Genomic DNA, 20,011 nt, shown 5'->3' on the forward strand with positions numbered 1-20,011 from the left:
TTTTTGTCAAGTTTGGGCTATGTGCTGTGATCATTAGAGAGAAGCTCAAGTGGCACAATGGAGATTTGGATTCAGAGTTTGAACACCATAAGCATTACTTGGTGTTTGGATATGAAGTTCTGATTTGAGCCCATTGCTAAAGAAGATATGCAAAAATGAATGGAAGGAATATTTAATACAAAGGAATCAGTTCCCTCATACAGGTCAATATTTGTATCGCTAAAATGCATATGATGTAATAGGCATTAGGATACCATGGAGGTGACCAGCTATAAACTACCTAGGTATATAATGTATATTTAGTTCCTGTCACCAAGAAGGTTCTCAAAGTGCTTTAGTCTTTACTAGCTGAGTGGACAGACTATGTACTGTGTATTAGCAGACACTTCACTTATGCCTGTAATGCAGCCACCTCTGGGATGAAACAATGTAGCTGCTTAACAGCACACAGCAACAATATACAACACCTTAGGACAGAAAGTGACAAAATATGCAGCATCCAACTGAAATTGTAGGGGGAATTTATTATAGGTATCCAGAATGTAATCAGTCAATTTGAAAAATGGCCAGAATGGTGGGATTACTACATTTCCTCTTGATAAAAGCAATGTCAGTTTTTTAACAACCAGAGGCACTTAGGGTCTCACTTTTATATCTGTTAAGAAGGTGACATCTCTAGCAACATAGAGTCTACATCCTTCAAATTCAGACAGATCATTTGCCTACTGGATCACCTGAGTTTCCCCTAGTACTAACCCAGCTGCACCTCACTTAGCTTATAAGCTCTGACAAGAGCACTGTTTAAAAAGGGTCTGTGCTGTAATGACCCCGCTTTCTATTATGGCCGCTGGTCTGCTGCATTCCAGTTAGAGTGCAGCTCCTGAATGCACTGAGCATGGCTTAACATTCCACTGACTTCAATGGCATGTCAGTCAGCAGAGTGCAGTGGAGAGACCCTGCAGCCCAAGATGGAGTGTAATACACTTTCTGTGCTATTTATGCCGAGTTGGACCGCTGCTGGCTCATGATCTCTGAGAATCATGGGGTGTCTTCTGTGCCCTGAGATTCATGAAACCATTGAAACATGAAATAAACAATAGTCAGTGAATTGCCTACCTGGATGAAGAACTTCCTTCTCATATTCTTGCAGCTTTCACTTCCATCATCTTTGGACTGGATCACGCTGGTGATCACAAGAGGATAAGGAGTGCTGTCATCCGGTTCTGAAGTGCATAGCACTTGTAGTCTAGGGCAACTGTCAATTTTCTCTTGATCCCAACTGGTAGAAATCTCAATGGGATCAGGGCATTTCTCATCTGGACTCGACCCATCATCAGTATCCTTGGTATTACAGAGTATAAGTGATCTTGAAATGGAGCGAAACTTTTTTGATTTCCTGCTCCCAACTCTGCTCTGTCGATCCACCTTCAGTGAGCTGGTGATGCTGCCCTTTTTCCTCTCATGTTCCCATTTGTGTGGCATGACAGTGCCAAAAACTTTCTCTAGTCCTCAGCAGCTAAATATCCTCCCAGAAGAGAAATATAAAAAGTGAGTTATAATTGGCCTCGTCCTATTTCCCCTCCCAGTAACCTACACTACTGAAAAGTTGTGATGAACAAATTGAGTCAACAGAGCCTTTCAGTCCACTAACAACCATGTGATGTCTTATGACTTGCAACATTTATTTCTGTGCAGTGCTGTATTAAATTCTCCTTCACCATTTCATTCTCTTCCTATGCTCTCCAAGCACAGAGGAGTGCTTTAAACAAATGTTTTTGAGGCTTCTGTTGTGTTGCTTCTTCCTGGTTTCTGCTGAATTTGCAGGATGAAATCCCAAATTGAAAAGAAGATACACAAAAGCACTATTCTATCCTTCAAACTCACATAGAAGGAGAGGCTCTGCTTGGAGCCTGATTTATGACAGCGTTGTAATTCAAATAGGATTAATCAAATTGTTGAGGTTAAATTCTCTGCCTGGCACATCTGATTTGTAAGTGGTTTAGCTAAAGTAGATCTTGGCCATGAATAAGGAAGGAATGCCAGGCTGGAGTGAAACACGTACCTTTGGACAGCTAAGCCCACTTAAAAGAATCTGTGTGTAATTGCAAAAAAGAGATCCATTGAAGCCATTTAGATGTGAATACCTGATTAAGGATTGAACCTCAGAAAAGAATACAACTCCAGCATATTAATGCAAAAATAACCCATTAAAGGAATTATTTTTCCACTGTATGTTTCTGCATACCAAATCAAAATAAAATAGAGCAGAAATGCCACGGAGTAGCAATGTGACATAAAAATTGGTACTTTATAAAATGAATATTAAGTAAAGGAATAAGCATATTAGAAAAATTAAGAAAAACTGGTCAATAAATTTTCAGCATAACCTTTTTCCATCATAAAATGCAAGTTAGTTGAAATTATTATGGTTTTCAGGAGCATATTGATTTTTGATGGGTGAAAGTTTAAATGAATCATTCTGACTTTCTCATTTCATTTTGATAATATTGAAACATTTTGTTTTAACTTTATCATCTCAAGTAATTTCATTTATACTTTTATAGTATATCAAAGTATTAATTTGAATCGTATATTTAAAATTATATGTTTATTGTTATATATCATTATGTTTGACGTTATCTAAATGAAATGTTTTGACCTTACTGAAACTAAATGATTTTACATTAGTGAAATAAAATGTTGCTGATCGTTAATCTTTTGGAATTTCCCATTTCACAGAAAATTTTGACTTTTCATTCCAATTCTGAATGTAAACAAATTTTGAAATGTTGGAATTTCCTACAGAACAGAAATTCTGTTTTCTGGCCAGCTCTAGTAATAAACTTACGCAATTATACAGGGTTGATTTCTCCTGTTTTTATCTTCCTTTTGATCTGTTTATTAAAATGCACAGGTCCAGGAAGGTTATGGAATGTAGTTTACATTAAATTGAAAAGCATATTTAAAATAAATCTTTTAAAGTCTGTAGCTTTGATCCATGGAATTTGCACAATATGTTTTAGACTGGGATTTATTTCTTTCTCTCTCTTTTAGTGACTCTAGTGCTGGTTAAAGTTGTAAAACTGGCTGGAACATCTATTTGGCTCCGAACAGGTCCACCCTGGCCAGGAAGGAAAGCTCTGAGAGGGTGGTTCAATCTCCATGTTCCATTCAGTCCTTAGTATCTCTGCGAGTGCTAGCAAAGGTGCCAGGTAATGCTAATTACGATGTAATGAGTTGAGGATTTTGTTGGACATTTTTAAAAATAATGAAATGTTCTTATTATGAATGTTTAATAGCACAAAGATCACGGACAGTGCAATAAAGCACAGAAAATGTATGCACAGGGAGATGATACTGTAGGAATGCTTCTCAGTGGGCTCAGCTTCACTGTTTACAAGCACAAATTGCACTTGAAAAAAGGTGCAAAATTTGCACCTATGTTTTTTGTGTCAGCAAATGAATTATGGGTGTAAGTCATAAGTTGCATGTTACAACTGAGATTTCTACCCACGGCTCTGCTGGTGATGCAAAAATGTGGGTGCAAATTTTGCACAGGCAAATTGCAGCTGCAAAAGGGAGACCAGCCACCTGAAAATGTAGGCTTGTAGATTTTACACCAAGCCAGCTCCACTGTATAATAGAACCCTACAAGACAGCCTCAGATCACATTCCTCTCCTCTACCCCTCAGACAAATACCCATAGAAACCAAACCAAACACTGAGGAAAAGAAGGAAAAATGAATAATGTGTAATAGAGAACCTGAGCAAAAGAGCTATATGCTGGGAAATATGTAGCTTCTAGAGGAGTACAAGATCCAGTCTGCATCAAAGTTTGTTTAATTTTGTAAAAGAAAAACAAACACTGCACATAGCCTTTTCATGAGAAGCAAAGAGGTTCCTTTATCCATCATTGAGAAGTATGCTAATACATATGGTGCCTTGAAGAGATTCAGGCATTTTGATAGGTGATACTCTTTTATAAGAGTTTAGGATAATTTATTTTCTATCATAGTAATAATAATATCCTTCTGCTTCACAGTGTCTTTCATCCAACAGGATCCCAGAATACTTCACAAATTACATACTAGCACTATGTGAGATTTTCCAAAGGAAGGTTCTTCCGTCAGAAAATGCCGATTCATTGAAATCAAAATGTTGTGTTGGAACGTGTCAATTTCAATGAAAATTTTTATGGAAATCTGCCAACTCTTCTGCCCACCTCCCAGCTCTTTGGCAGCTCTCCTGGTGTGCTGGCACAGAGACTGGGCTCCCTGGGCTTCCAAACTCTCCGGTTTCAGTTTTGAAGGAATCTTTCAACATCTAATCCTAATGTAGAGCTGTACCTCCCAGCTCTGTAATCATGCAATGCTTTACCTCCCCTAGTTTCCATTTATTGTTGAATGGAATCCTTCTCTATGAATAATCCAAGTACCTGTCTCCTCTTATTGCTCATAGTTTTGTCCAAAAGGATCAGCTGAGTGAAGTTAATAAGGGTCTGGTCAGTTTCAGGGCTGCTATTCTGAGGTGGACACTAATGAAACTGGCAAGAATCATGATCATTTCAGTTAGCAGCTTCTTGGGAAAACTAGAAGCCAGGCAGAGGGAGGTACTGGGGTTATTCATAGAGAAGGCTTCCCCAAGCTCTGAGATACCAAGGAGCATGGGGAGCTGGGCCTGGAAATCTTTGAAAAAAATCCATTTCTGTTCTTCCAATATGGATTTTTTTGCTGTGAAAAAATTCATAGATCTGGTTGTTGTTTTTTTAAAGCAAAAAAGCCCCAGGACAAGCTCTGACTCTTATAACACATGACAAAGGAAAAAAGGCCTTGATTTAGGAAAGCATGTAAGCATGTACACAAGTCCCAAACACATGCTTAAAGTTAAGTACATATGTAATTGTTTTGTTTTGTTTTTTAACGGGATGCTTTCCTGCCTAAAAATCCGGACAAACAGTAAAACGTGGAACTCAGTTAATCCACCTACGTCAGAATAAAAGAGGGTATTTAGGCATAGCTAGATAGACATGGGGAGGCATGATGGTTGAATGGATCAGTAACCTGTGTTCTGTTCTCAGCTCTGATGCTGACTTGCTGGATGACATTGGGCAAGTCACTTCACCTCTCTGTGCCTCTGTTTCCCAATCAGTAAAATGAGGCCAATGATACTCACCAGAATCCTCTATTTGTAAAGCACTTTGAGATACACGGATTTAAAGTGCAATGTACTATTGTTAGTCATAACTTTAACAGCCTAATCATATCCAAATAACAAGAAAATATGCACATTGATCTAATTAAGTATCACATCTGCAGTTTGTATTACACTTTTTACATGGAATAATTTGCATTAGTTAACGGTAAATGACACCCACCCATATTATTGTGTAACGTCTTTTGGGGGTTGTTTTAGTTTTGTTGGTTTTTGGTTAAATAAGACTCTTTCATTGCTGCCCCGGTGTAGAAATCAGTCCAGTTGCTACTTTTTGACATAACAAATCCCCATTAGGACCTCAGTATGTTAAGAAATTAATCTTGAAAAGCTCATGATAGAGGTTACATTTCCTGTATGCTTGAGGGTGTTTAGATGGAAGGAGGGACAGACCTTTTATAACAGATGAAAGACAGAAAGTGGGCTTGGATGAACAGTATGATTGATAGGGCTACAGGTATCTCAAATACTGCTCAAGTAAAGATGCAGTTAGTCCAAGTGCATCCCCATAACATCGGCATAGGAAGCAGTGTGTCTAACCTGCTCAGGAGTGCAAGTAAGATGGTACGCTCTAGTACGCAGTACCGGCATGAGATTTTTAGTGGGTACGGGGTACCGGAAAGAATTGGGGAGGATAGAACCCCACTCTGGAGGGGGGGTGGAATTGCACTCTGCTCATTAAAGGAGCAGAACACAGCTAGGAAAGGCATTTATTCTTTACTTGGATCTAACAGCACAATACATATGCCAACTAACTTAAACAAAGGCTTTGTTTAAGTTTGTTAGCATATATACTGTGCTGTTAAGTTGGTCAGGAGTCCTCAAGAGGGGAGGGGAGGGGAGGACAGAAGGTGTTCAAACAGTGTTTTTGATTCCTGATCCAGCCTCTGGATTATGAACATATACTGATAGGAGCATTCTAACCAAGGGATTGAGGACTTTAAAATAATCTGGAGCCTTCATATTTCCTTGATCCTTTGCAGATGGACTTATGAGTTGGATATGGTACAAAGACTGTTCTAGCCTCATTGATTGCTGATTTCTTCCTTGCAATGGACAAAGTTCAGATGTCTGCTGGCTTTCTCACATGAGTCAGCAGCCTTTGATACCTGTGGTATAAGCAACATAGCCCTTGCTTGATTGGTTTTGTTCTTTCCTCTCCAAATGTCAAAGCCTGTTCCCATTGAACTCAAAAGAAAAACTTCTTTTGATTTCAATGGGATCAGGATTTGGCCCCAAGAGATCAGAGAATGTGATTTTGATCAATTGCTTATCTGTCCAGAGACAGTTCTCATGCATGTTCTGCCAGGCTGGTTTTGATTGCCCTTCCTGTAGGTCATGCTGAGGAAAATAATCAAACAATTTGGGCTGCAGTTCTATGAAGATGCACATGGCACACACACCGTTCTATTCCTCTTTTCCATCAAACCCAGATGGCGCAGCATCTTTGTTTTCCTAGTGTCTGGTGGAGAGCAATACTTAGGCCTTGTCTACACTGCCAATTTAGAGCGCTGAAACTTTCTCGCTGAGGGGTGTGAACCCCCCCCCACCCCGAGTGACAGTGTGGACGCACTACAGCGCTTTCCATACTGGCCTTTCCGAGGGCTGGTTTAACTCAGAGCGCTCTACGGGCATGGCTACACTTGTAGATGTAGGGCACTTTGAGTTAAACCCACCTTTGTAGAGTGCAGTACGGAAAGCACTGCAATCTGTGCACACTGACAGCTACAAGCGTACTGGCGTGGCCTCATTAGTAACTCTTGCAATGGCCACAGAGAGCTGGGCATTGTGGTAGCTATCCCAGCATTCAAGTGGCTGCAATATGCTTTTCAAATGGGGGGTGGGGGGGTGGGCAGAGTGTGACAGGGAGTGTGTTGTGTATATGTGGGGGGAGAAAGAGTGGGTTTTTGGGAGCCTGAGAGCATATCAGCATGCTGTCTTGTAAGTTCAGACAGCAGCAGATCCCCTTTCCCCGCCTCTCAAGCAACATTCCACAGTAATGGTTGCTTTGTCCCAGAGCAGATAAGCAGCCAGCTGTCAGAAATGGAGCTTTGAAACGGCATCTCCGCATTCCTACAGCCAATTCCAAGCAATGACAAGAGTGGCCACTTGACTTAAGGGGATAATGGGACGTTTCTGGAGGCCAATCAGAGCGCAGTAATGCAACACCTTGTTCACACTGACGCTGGGGAGTTTCAGCCGAGACGGACCAAGCGTTATGCTTCTGGTGGAGATGGATTACCAGGAGTGCTCCAGCTGCAGAGTCCAGGGGCTCTAAGTGTCTTGCCAGTGTGGATGGGTCTGGAGTTAGGGCACCCAGGGCTGCTTTAATGTGCTCTAACTTGCAAGTGTAGCCAAGCCCTACATCTGCAAGTGTAGCCATGCCCTTAGTTTGGACATAAAGGAGGCACTGATAGTGTGTTAAGGGAAAGTGGGGTGATGGTCCTTCCTATCCTTCTTCTATTTAAGAAGTTTTCAATTTGAGGGTGCTGCTGGATCCTCAATGACACCTGAGAGTACAGGTGGCACCAGGGGTCCAAAGCATCATTTTACAACTGCATCTGTTTAACAGATGCAGTTGTAAAATTTTAGACAAGTAAGGGGAGTGTCAGAGGGGACGGGGAGTGCGTGGGTGTCCTGGGCTGGGGGCAGGGCAGAGAGGAGTCACATGGAGGGTCATGGAGGGAGGTCACGTGACCCCCCCTTGTGTCCCTCCCATGAGTGCAGTACCACCAAAAAATTATTTCTACTTGCACCACTGAACCTGCTGCATTTTTAGAATGAGACCACGGAATATGCATCACAACTTACCTCCAGATGTTCAAGGCCTTTCAGATGAGATTGGTTGCCCTTATAATGTGGAATCAGTGCTTCCAGGAACTCCTACGGTATATCAACAATAATAACATTAGGGATAGGTCTGAACTAAAAACTGAGATCTGAACAGCTCTGCACTAGGGGACAGTTCAGAGGCAGACAACACCTCTTGTTACAGGGTTTCAGTGTTTTACAAGTATTTACTAAACTTCCCCTCCCCCCAGGAAGTAGTTAATTAAACCGAGCCTTTCTACAACTGCGTAAACTGAGCAAGATTAATGGCCAAACTGTGGTGCACCAGAGTAGGGTCCACCATGAGTGAAGATGGAGTGGACAGCAGGAGCCCCTTCTCTGCTCCAGCACACCCATACAGCAAGCAGCCATGCCCCTGAGCACATGCCATACTAAATGCCCTGAAAGGGGCCTCTCTCTACGAAGCTGAAACTGGGGAGAAGTGTATAGTACACCTACTGAAAGGGGCAGGACATGTTGCATAAGCCCCACTCCCCCATCACTTCTTAAGGAGTTATGCCTTATGCAGAGATAACATTTCCCTTCTTCACTGCACGGACAGTACAACTGCAAGCCCCTCCATCCCCAGTGCTCCTTTGCGTCTCGAGACCAAATTGAACCCTACAAGACTTACCCAATATCACACAGCAAGTTAGCGGCTGAGCTGAGGATAAAACCCTGGAGTCCTGATGACTTCCAGTCCCTTGCTCTAAGCACTAGATCATGCCCCTACTCCCAGCTTTTACCAATGCAATGTTCTCTGTAGAGCTGCTGCATAAGTAATACAACAACGGTAGGAAGCACCAAAACACACACTCTATAAGCTCTCTAATACAAATGTCCAGAAAGCAGCAATGCAAGTGCCAGAAGATCCTTATGAATCATCGCCATCTTCCACCAAATTTAATTCAGTTTTTTGTGGGAAAGGCCAATTATTTCAAAGCCAGCTCCCAAAACCATTTATCTTTCCCCTGGTGCGCTTGCTGCTTGTCATATTCTCTGGCCATTCCGGTACCTCCAGCCCTCCTGATGGAAGCTGTCTGTGGTTTGTAACTCAAACCAAATGTTACTTCTTTTTTCAAGGGTTCCCCCCACACCCCTCAGCTTTGTGTTAAAAAGCTCTCTGTTTGTCTTCTGTAAACAATATGCATAATTTTTGAGTAGCATCCATTTGGTTCACATTTTTGGTTGGATATTAAACCAAGCATTTACAAACATAAATAATTTGGAGTCGTTCCCGGACTGAATGGGAATCCTCTGCTGTTAATGAAACAGTGGAAAAGTTAGATCTATTCTTTATTAGCAAGAACACGAAGGCTTTACGTTACTTAGTACTAACAGCATAAACTCTTGCATCACATTTTAAATCTCGATCCTGTGAGCTTTATCAGTCTTGTTACTCAGCTTTACCATAAACATTGAATAAGCACAGAAGTCTAGGGCTTCCAGCCAAGAAGGAGAGCTACCTTTTTGTTTTGGTAAAGAGCAAAGGCATTTTGGAGTACTGGATTTACTGTGCAAAGCCTGTAGTAATTATAAAATAAAAAAATAATAAAGAGAACTTACAACAGAGAGGCAGAAAAACCTGACTCCTGCAGAAGGCTGTTTTTCTTCATAGGCCTGGCAAAAAAACAGAGTGAATAATTGAAAACACACCCTCACTGTCACATGACTTAGTTTTAGTAATTTGGGTCAGTATATTGGAATGAGACTATTGTTTCCGAATTGACCAAAATGTCAGCAGAGATAGAAAAACAAAACCAATGAGATACACATCCAGGAAGACTGTTCCTGACTCTCTTGCAGCTGTTCAATGAAGACAGGCTTTCCAGGATTTTGTCATTCCCTCTACCCTTTATTTTGAATAGTCCCTGGATATATTGGGGCTTTGAGCATGTTACACCTCTTGAGGAGGAGTGGAACCAAGCTAATTGAATGCAGGATTTCCTGTTGCTGGCCAGCTCAGCCAACACACTTCTCGTAATTTTCAACAGTTATGTTACATGTTAAGTCAATAGGAATTTTATAGGCCACTTCCTTTCCAGAAGCAAAAATAACATGGGACCCTCCAAATATTGATTAACAGAAGCCACGGTGAGTCTAAGTCCCAATTCCCTCTCTTACTCCAAAGGGGATGTAAACTGAATGGTCCATATGACTAGTATGTTCCTTTTGCCTTCATGCTGGCTCAGATGCATTGGCCAGCGCTGGGGGAGAAGCCAAGTCCTTGCCCACCTAAGCCAGCTTTCCCTGTACATGCTGTCCCAATAAAAATACCCAATGGTTGCGAGAACTGATTTTTAAACAGTTATTGTTTATTTGATACAGATTTTAAATAGAAAAGCTTATTTAGAGGCCTCATTTTTCTTCTTGACCCTATAGAATGTACATAATATCAGATCCAGAAAAACTTAACCAGAAGCCTGAATTACCCTCTCACCCTTCAGTGTGGTCCCTCAAGCTCACACTGTCACTGCCCATGACTTATTCTGTGGATACCTACTGGAGAGGACTCCACTTAAGCTTAACACTTAAATGCCTTCACCAAAGAGAGGTGTGATTTGCGTTTAAAAAGTTACTGTGAAATGGAATCATGTTTATTGTCTGTCAATGACTTCTAGATCAAAGCTGCTCCATGTAGGTAGGAAAAAGGGTTTCTTTAACTTCCACCCTTGCTGGGTTCACACGGTGGAACATGAAAGTCAAGCTGAGTTCTTTCCTGTCTGTGCAACAGCCCCAGTAACCCTGGCCCAACTTTATAGGTGGTGCTAATTCATTGTTGAGGTGTTCATCATGAGAAGAAAAGCACCCAGCTTTGCTTTCATGTACCAGAGTAAGTTGGCAGGGCACCAATTAGCTAAAACATCTATTCACTTGTAAACAGAGCAAATATGATCTAGAGTCACTGAAGGTCAGCAAATATGGAATGCCACAATGCTGCTTTAAAGTCTCATTTTGGAGAAGACCCATGTTTTAAACTGTCTAGTGGACACCGGATATCAAATTTCTCTCCTGTAAAAAAGTAGAATTAGGGAACTTATCTTTCCTATTATTTAACTAAAAAAACATGATGCCCTATAATACCTAAATCCTTGCTGCGGCATGGGCAAAGTGTGTTTGAATAGAGGGATAGCAGCAGCAGTATTATAGATGTGAAAAATCAGTGAAGAAACTAACAAGTTACACACAGTTTCTCATGCATTTTTACAGTGGCGCACATGTGCTATTGGTAAGGGATGCAGAACTCATTCGTACAAAATCTGAACAGTCTCAAAGTTTTTCTCCAAACACAGACCAAACTGGAATCTTTTCTTCTCCAAAACATTAGCAATCGTTTTTTCCTTCCCTTTTCATTTTCACACACCAGTGCGCTTCCTGACCATAGGCCAAATTCTGAGGTCCCTAAGTCAATCGGAATTTTGCTTAGTTAAGAATGGCAGAATCTGGCCTACGGCCAGGCAGCAGAAACATAAATATCTTGAGCGAGGCTGCTGATCATGCTACTTCTTTCCATCCCTTTTTAATATCACGTTTGTTCAGTGCACAGTGGTGATCGGAAAAGTGAGCTGTTAGAAGGTACAAGGATAGAAAATAATGCCAGAGTTATAATGCCATTGTATATCTTCACGGTATTCCCTGATATTGAATCCTGTGCGTGGGTCTCGTTACACTATCTTTAAAAAGATTATAGTGGGAGAACGGCCCTGAAAATGATCAGAGACATGAATTCTGTCGGATGGGAAATCGTTCAGTATGGAGAAGGTATGAATAAGAAGTGACATGATAAGTAGTATAAAAATAATTAAGTGTATAAAAAGGCTGCTCATTAGATCCTATTTACCCTTTCCTGAAATACAAGAGAAATGGAATGAAAAGGCGACAAATTTAAAACCAATAAAAGGAAACAGATTTTTTTTATACAAAGCATAATTAATATGTGGAACTCATTGCTACAAGATGACGTCAATGCCAAGGGTGAAATTTTAGCCGCTTTGAAGTCAGTGGGGAGTTTGCCACTGATTTCAATGGGGCCAGGATAACACCCTATGAGTGTAGTGGACTTTTTTAATTAGCTGTTCATATGATCAGAACTAGCCAGTTACACTGATATAGAATATATAAGGTATAACAACCCCCTTGCCTTGGAACAAAAGCAAGCCTTGTCTGCTGGGATGGGAAGACATTCCCCCCTGGGCATGTTATTTCATATTTGTCTCATTATGGAGATTAGCCACCTTTCTGTGAAGAATCTGGCATGTGTTTCTTTCTCCCAAACAACTTTTAAATGACAAAGAGCAATTTCCTCTTCATTGCTATTGCTACAGGCCTGAATTAGTCACTTCTGCCTTGATTATTGCAGTCTTTTCTGCACTAGCTTCCCCATATCCCACTGCTGCCCCCTCGGTCCATCTAAAACGTAGCGATATAAAAATTGCCAGCCTGAATCAGACCAGTTCAATAGCCTGTTGCTGACCGTCACTAGCATCAGAACACGTAAGCTGCACTAAGCAATTCTGGGATCACATGCCTCCAAGAAGTTTCCTAGTCCCCCCTTAGTTAGGGGCTGGCTGAAATATGAGGGCATATATCCCTTCCAAAGCGCTTCTTTGTTGTTAACATTTATTATTGTGACGGGATACTCTTTTTATCAGAGGAAAGTGCAAAATCCCCATGGGTGAACAATTATTGTTTAGCCTGCCCATCAGGCAAATTCCTTCCTAATACCTGTCACTTGGTGGTTTGATTATGCAGTGAAGGATGAGGAGAGCTATCTCTTCCAAACACACAATGAATCCTGTGTACTGGAACTATAATTTGCCCTTTTTTTGAATCCTGCTAAGGTCTTGACGTCAATGAGATCCAGTGGCAATGAGTTCTACAAGGTAATAATGCATTGGGTAGAAATGTATTTCCCTGTAATAGTTTTAAAATCTCTGCCTTTCCAGCTCGTTCAGTTCTTGTATTGTCAAAAGTATTGTCCTCACCTCCAAGTCTTTGTGGAATTTTGCTTCCACTTATCTTTGTAATCACTTCACCATGTATCCCCACTTGCTCCTTTAACTTTCTCCTTTTGCCTCCTTCTCTTACTCTGAGCTTCACCCTTCAGATCATCTTGTATGGTTGGAGCACCCTCCTTCTTCCTCAGATCCTTAAAACCACCTCTTTTGTGAAACCTTACTACCTTTAGCCTTACCAATTGCATCCAGGCCCTCTTGTTATTGAACTGTTGCTCGGTGTTGACCACGTGTTGTCTTTGCCTGAGTTAGGTTGTAAGATCCTTAGAGTATGGATCTTGTCTTTCTGTGTGTTTGTGCAATGCACCATGTATACTTACGGTGCTGTATCTGATTGTTAGGTCTTTCGCTGGTGGCCAATGTCGCTTGTGTTTTAGATATGCTATCTACAATGCTGTTTTTATGGAGCATAACATTGTCACTGGAGAAGACAGTTGCTACCAAAAGAGCTCATCCCACACAGCTCATCCCTGCTGCCTCACCTCCAGGCCTGATTATGCAGCCCTGGGCGAATGGGTAAATCATTGTGTAGGCAAAATGCGCTGGTTTAAAAAAAATACCACACATTTGATGCACATGAACTACATGAATGATGCACTGGCTGTGCATGTGACTGAGAAATACTGCAGTGAGTGTTTGGAGAACACTGACTGTGTGGGATGTTGAGAACCATGGCATGTGGGGTATGGCAGGAATGTTATCCTTTTAACACAGTGACGGGTGTTTTTTAAAGGAATATTTGTATTTATTTATAGATCATGTGTAAGAGCGTGGAGGTGGAGTAAAGAATGCTTGCATGTAAGTATGGCTTAATGCTTGAAATCACGCAAAGTCATTCGTTTCATTTCGATTAATTGATTCCAAGTCCAGAAGGGACCATTGTGATCATCTGGTCTGGCCTCCTATATGACACAGTTCTAGTCACTAGTAAATAGTTGGTGCTGAATGTAGCGTCCAACTATTTTGCAAGTAATTGGCTAGTGTCATAGAGTATATATATTACTGCAACTCCAGAACAGTAATAATTTATGTGAGTTCTCCTGTTCGGGGATTTTTTGATTTTTTTTTTATGACTTTGCCTCTTTATTCCACATTTCCAGTCATATAATGTTGCTTTTTCATCTGACGTTGCTTTCCTTTTGATTTATGCACTCCTGAACGGCATACCAAAATAAAGGGCCCTTGAGGTGGAATGAAAGGGGGATTATCAATTGCCAACAAATGTGATTTATCAGGAAAAATTATAGTGTGAAAGAAAAATGAACTTTCTCTATCTGCAAAATCATATGAAAATGGTCTCAGTATTTTTTAAGGCTTCAGTATAAAAGTTGCATTTAGGACCAGCTATTATTACATTTTATTGTAGGTTCTGAGCTGGCTTCTGGCACCTTTACTGATATGGAGTTAGTCCCTACTCCTCAAGCAACCCCACTGGAATGTCTGGGAGTACTCAAGAACTGAAGAACTATTCCACATGAGTGAAGGTTCTGGAATCTGTCCTGCGCCAGAGCGCACTGATATCAATGGAAAGATTTCCATTGGCTTCAATGGGCTTGGATCAGACCCAAACACAAGTAGTACGTACTACTGTATTTTGACTGGAGGATTTTTTTAAAAAAAAATTAGCATTATCAATTATTTCCACCCTTTGGTGAAGAATTATGTAATCCCCTGCCCCTTAAGTGTCCGTGGCTAGGTAAGATGAATTTACTGTATCTGTGGGAGCAGTTGTTATTTCAGCTGCAAGGGCTTAGCAGCAGCCACCTTTTGAGTCTCTGTCATCCTGTGTGCTTGGCAAAGGTAAAGCTATTTAATTCAGCTTCTTCTTCTCTGCATTAAATGAGTTTTGAAACCCCTTCATGTTTACATTGCTTTCCTTTCTCTCCGACACCATGATAGCCATAAAGAGACTCAACTTGTACGATTTTTATTTATGGTGTCAAAGATTTCAGAGGCGGCTTTTCTTACCAGCTAACTTATTCAGTCCAGAGGCTCTAACGCCAACTGGTATCAGAATACATAACACATACATAACACACTTACATTATAGTTAACAATATTGGCTATCAGATAAACAACTGCATAATAAGGTGCAGAATATTGTGACACGGTTGCTTAGTGGTAGTACTGGCTACAGGGACTGGATTACAACAGCGCTCCTGAGATTCCATTGGCTTCTGATCTGCTCCTGGGTGCAATTGACTATGCTGATCTTTAAAGCCCTGCATACTTTGTCCTAGCCTTTGAGTGATTGGCTCTCTCCCATGTGCCACCATGACATTTGAGATCAGCTGATGCATTCGTGCTAGCAGTACTGAGATTTAAATATATCAAAGCTATTGGCAAGGAGTTCTGAGTTGGGGGTTCTTGACTTTGGGAATTGTTTTCCCCCTTGGTCCAACAGATCCTGAGCATAAATTTTGGGGCACAGTAGAAAGCCCATCATCAGCTTACACAGACTTGGAGAGTGGGAAGTGATATCATTATACTTCCTTTACTGCATGAGCCTACATGGTAAATATTTTACTAATTGTGTGTTGCTATGATGACAGCAGTTTAAACATTGAAAACTAAACAATAATGCTGTGTACTTCTACATCATCTTTCATCTGAGGATCAAAAACAAAGTAGGTGTGATAAATCCCTTTTAACAGAGAAGGCATAGAGAATTTAAGGCCACACTTTACTAAAGTGTCCTCTAATTTTGCATACCTAATTTTTGGATATCCACTTTGAGACACCTATGGTCTGAGTTAGGGAGCACCCATAAGTTCAGGGGAAGTCAAATGGAGCTATAGATGCTTGACATCTCTGAAAAATCAGGAGTTAGTAATGTTATCTTAAGCTGGACAGTCAAAACAGAGGCCAATTTTGACAAATTGGTACTAAGTGACAGCCCAAGATTACCAACCGTATTCTAAAAATATCTTCTTGTAAGGTGTAAATGGACATATAGTATCACTCCAAAAAGTAGAAAGCATATATACTGTAATATATGCGTGGGAAATGCAGCAGGAGGAAAAACATTGGTTCAGATCCTTTGCTAGAGGTGAGGGGGAAGGGAGAAACTGGTGTAAAGAGACCATGGTGTGCAGTGACAGTGCCCCAGTGTAAATAGAGCAGCTGCTCAAAGCTGTGTGGAGTGCTAACAGCCCCACAAGGCCAAAGCAGCAGCCAGGGATTGGTACAGCATAAGGGCATTCTGCCCCCCAGCTGTCTTTTCCAACAGTCATAACCTCTTCACTGGCAGCCAGGAGAGATACCAGAGGATCCTCTACATTGACTTTGTACCACCAGAGGGTTTCTTTTACACTGGGGTGATCCTCCTAGCACTGGCTATCCCAGCTCTGCAACCAGACTCCACTGGCAGTTCCACCAGGATATAGTTAATATACTATCCCGTACGCTTTTTCTCATAGTGTATGAAGCACTTACTAATAAGACTCATAATAAAAGGAACTATCAAGTGAACATTGTATTAATAACATTGGCAAGATTCCAAGTCTAGGGATTTTATTTATAGCATATGGCTAAACAAATATGTCTCTGATTTGAGGCTGAGATTCTGGACCAATTTACCGATTTCCTGCATCAGATAACATTGCACTCTGATTCAAGTAAATCGTACATTTGGACTTCTTGCTTGGAAGTATTCTCTGAGAATGTGATGGATAAGCACATTAAAGTTTAATTTTAAAAGGGGTTGCAAATATGTGGCTGTTTTAGACAGGATCAGATACTAGCTTTGTCCGGTTCTCACTGAGGCTAAAATATGCTTGTATTCTTCAGCAGTTTCTTTAAAGGAAAATAAAAATCTTTAAAAATGTAGACTAGACATAGTTGAAATGAAATAAGATTCAGAAATGATTCAGAAAAAGGCACTGGGTCTTAACAGAAGCTTAACAGAAAACCCCCTAACCTTTCCTCTAAATCCTGCTCACTAGGGTTAAGTACCAGTGAGAAAGATGATTTATAGATTTACAAACCCATTTACATAGTGGATGATATATTTTTTTGTTTTGTTTCTATTCTATTTCTCATAGTATTATAAGCTTGAAGAGGACTTGACAGCTAAGGAAAGCTTCCGTTGCGGGAAAGTCCCTACTTTTAAATACGCTTACCTGGGAAAATATTGTCCAGCAAGGTAAGAATATCCTATTTTGCAGTTACTGACTGGCTAAATACACATGTTCCTTTTTTATCATGAGACTACTAATCAAACAACAAGCAAAGATGAGAAGCTATATCACTCCAAATTCCCCCTATCGCTTTAAAATAAGATATTCATTACAGTGAACAGAAAAGCAAAAGCACAAAACTCATACAGGAAGAATTGCCCCTGGCTTTATGTTTTATCTATTTATTCTTCTCATTTAAATTGTCAAAGAAAAACACATTGAAAATGAAACATATTTGCATCTTCAAACAGCAGAATAAACACTACTGAGACCCAAACAGTTTGGGATAAATATATCACTTACCATTGTCAAATATCAAAAATATCTTCTTATTTAGGATCATTATTGTAACACCTTGGATATAAAATATGCAGCTGAGTCACTTCACAGTATGTTAAATACTTTAAAAAATAAAAAATACACTGTAAGTCCAGGGTGTTTGGATATTTGTAAGTCCTAAGCATGCAAAATGACTACTCAATATAACAATTTTTCCTCGGCAGAAAATGCCTTTGCTATTTGCCAGCAAATCTTTAATGCTTTAGACTGGGTATTTCCAACTACCGCCCTACTTGCTAGGCAGATGTGTATAAAGGAGATGTTATTTCACTGAATCAACCACTGAGATCGTAACCCTTTTCCTGTACCACAAACAGAAATGTAAAACCTCAATCTTTCCTTTGGACTTTAACTGACTTGTCTCTGTTGTAAGAAAGCAAATGCAACTATTCCAAGGTCTCCTATATGGAAAATGTGTTAACATGTTTTAGATCATCTTAGAGCTTCAGCTACTCACTCCAGCCACTCATTAGTTAACTGACCCTTGCTGTGTTTATGTAAGTGCAGGGTACAAATACAACACCTAGACTCATTGCCCAAAGTTGAAATGATTAATTTATTACTCTTTTTACAAAACACACATATAGAGAAAGAGAGACAGAGAGAGAACACATAGTTCTCTTTTACCCTGAGTGAAAACTCCTTTCATAAGGTCTGAAAGGGCTTCAGGAGGCTGTTCTTTGGGAAATAAAGTCTGTATAGTGGATAGCAGAGTTTGGCTCAAGGGGAAGCCGACATCAGCCTAAAGCAAACAAAGGGAGCTGAGACTTCCCTTTGTGTGAGAAGAGAGAAAAACTGATCATGATAAAAGAGGTGCAAATGTCATTTTTATCATGTCCCTACTGAGGGGGTTGTTTGTTTGTTTGAGACAATTGCAAATTCTCCTGTCATTTTAATGGTTACACAGTTGGTCAATTTTTATTCAGATGCGCTTTTGTGTGAAAAAAATAATTATTCCCCCCCAGATAGATAATACTTCCGGCTTTTCATCTTCAGAGCATTTCACAGTTATTAACTAATCAATCCCCATCATAACTCCCAAGGGAAAAGCAAGACAAAAAAACAAAGGGCCTTTATGCTCAGCCCTGAGTAAGGAGTGGTATATAGGACTGAGTCACAATTCCTGCCCTGCTCTCTTCTGGCTCTGGGGAGATGGGCCAGCAAGATATTTCACCCTCCTTGAGGGTGCAGCTTACTACCCTCTTTTGCCAGCTATGGCTCCACCCACAACATGCCCTCTTCCCACCCACTTGCTTGGAGGAGAATCAGGCATTGAGCCCTCCTTTCCTCCCCGTGTCCCAGACTCAATCCAGTTAATTCTAAAACAGCTGCACGGAGAGGGCCTTTTCTCTACCCTACTCCCCTATGTAGTCACGTTAAACAAGTCAAAATCTAGCCTTAAATGACTTAAGGCCACAGACAAATTCAGTGTGTCTGGACTAGAATTAAGTCATTCCTGGCTCTCAGTCCTATGCTCAAACCACTATTCCATATGCTTCTCTAGAGAAGGGAAATAATGCCATTTCACTGCATAACTTTAATTTTTCTTTTCCATTTTATTGGGTTTAGGATGTGTTAGTTCTGTGTCAAGGACACAGCCTGTCCGTGATCTGAAACAAGCCTGGAATACAGTAAACCTCCAGATCAACAAAATAAAGTTCACAAAAGAAACAGTTAAACATTCTGACTGGCTTCCCTCTGTCACAGAAAATGCTAAACACATATGTAAGTTATATAAAACTACGTTGATTCATATTTTCCCCTCACAGTTTCATAGCCTGGGGTGGCGAAAGGACCTTGTGACATCCTCCGGGCACTCCAGGGCTTGGTAATAAAAATAAAAATCCTTGGCAGAAAACAATGCTGTCTCAAACTACACCCACCCCAGTGCCGGACAGATGGATTTCCCAGTTTCCTCACTTATGCTCAGTCTAAACAACGTTAAATTTACAAATCTGACAGCTATTTATAGCAAACATATCTACTGCAGCAACCAAGGAGGTGGGTGGATATCGCTGGCTATAAGCCAAAGGACAATTTTTCAACCAGGCATGTGTGGTCATTGGCCTAGAAGCTGACTACGTGAATTAACACCTAATATTAACATAAGGCCCTGTACATAGACACAAACTGAAGCCCCAAGCTTTTCATTTTCCCCCAGGTAAAATGGTCTTTTCTTTCAGTTTTTCTAACTTACCATTAATAATATTTATTAATAATAATGACAATACGCTTCACTTTTCATCCATAGATCTCTAAGTGCCTCACACAGGTGAGTAAATACCATTATTCCTGTTTAAAAAATTGGTAACTAGAGGTATAAAGAGATTACAAGCCATATTTACAAAAGTACCTTAATGTTGAGTGCCTCAGATTTTGGCATCCTTTTAAAACCTGGCCCTTTATAGAAGTTTGTCCATGCCTTTAATAATTTTCATT

General features: G+C 40.5%; 1 protein-coding gene across 1 annotated transcript in view; it reads right to left on the reverse strand.

Annotated features, from left to right (window-relative positions):
* The window catches only part of IL16 (interleukin 16), a 64,227-nt gene extending 46,440 nt beyond the window's left edge, over positions 1–17,787 (reverse strand). The window contains exons 1-4 of the mRNA XM_075133149.1: positions 17,537–17,787; positions 9,607–9,660; positions 8,023–8,094; positions 1,117–1,525 (exon numbers count right to left, since the gene is read on the reverse strand). Of these exons, the coding sequence (XP_074989250.1) occupies positions 1,117–1,482 (366 nt within the window). The 5' untranslated portion in view covers positions 1,483–1,525; positions 8,023–8,094; positions 9,607–9,660; positions 17,537–17,787. The remainder of the gene's footprint in view (positions 1–1,116; positions 1,526–8,022; positions 8,095–9,606; positions 9,661–17,536) is intronic.
* Positions 17,788–20,011: the final 2,224 nt, after the last annotated feature.

Source organism: Caretta caretta, chromosome 10 (assembly GCF_965140235.1).
Source record: "Caretta caretta isolate rCarCar2 chromosome 10, rCarCar1.hap1, whole genome shotgun sequence".
NCBI lineage: Eukaryota > Metazoa > Chordata > Testudines > Cheloniidae > Caretta > Caretta caretta.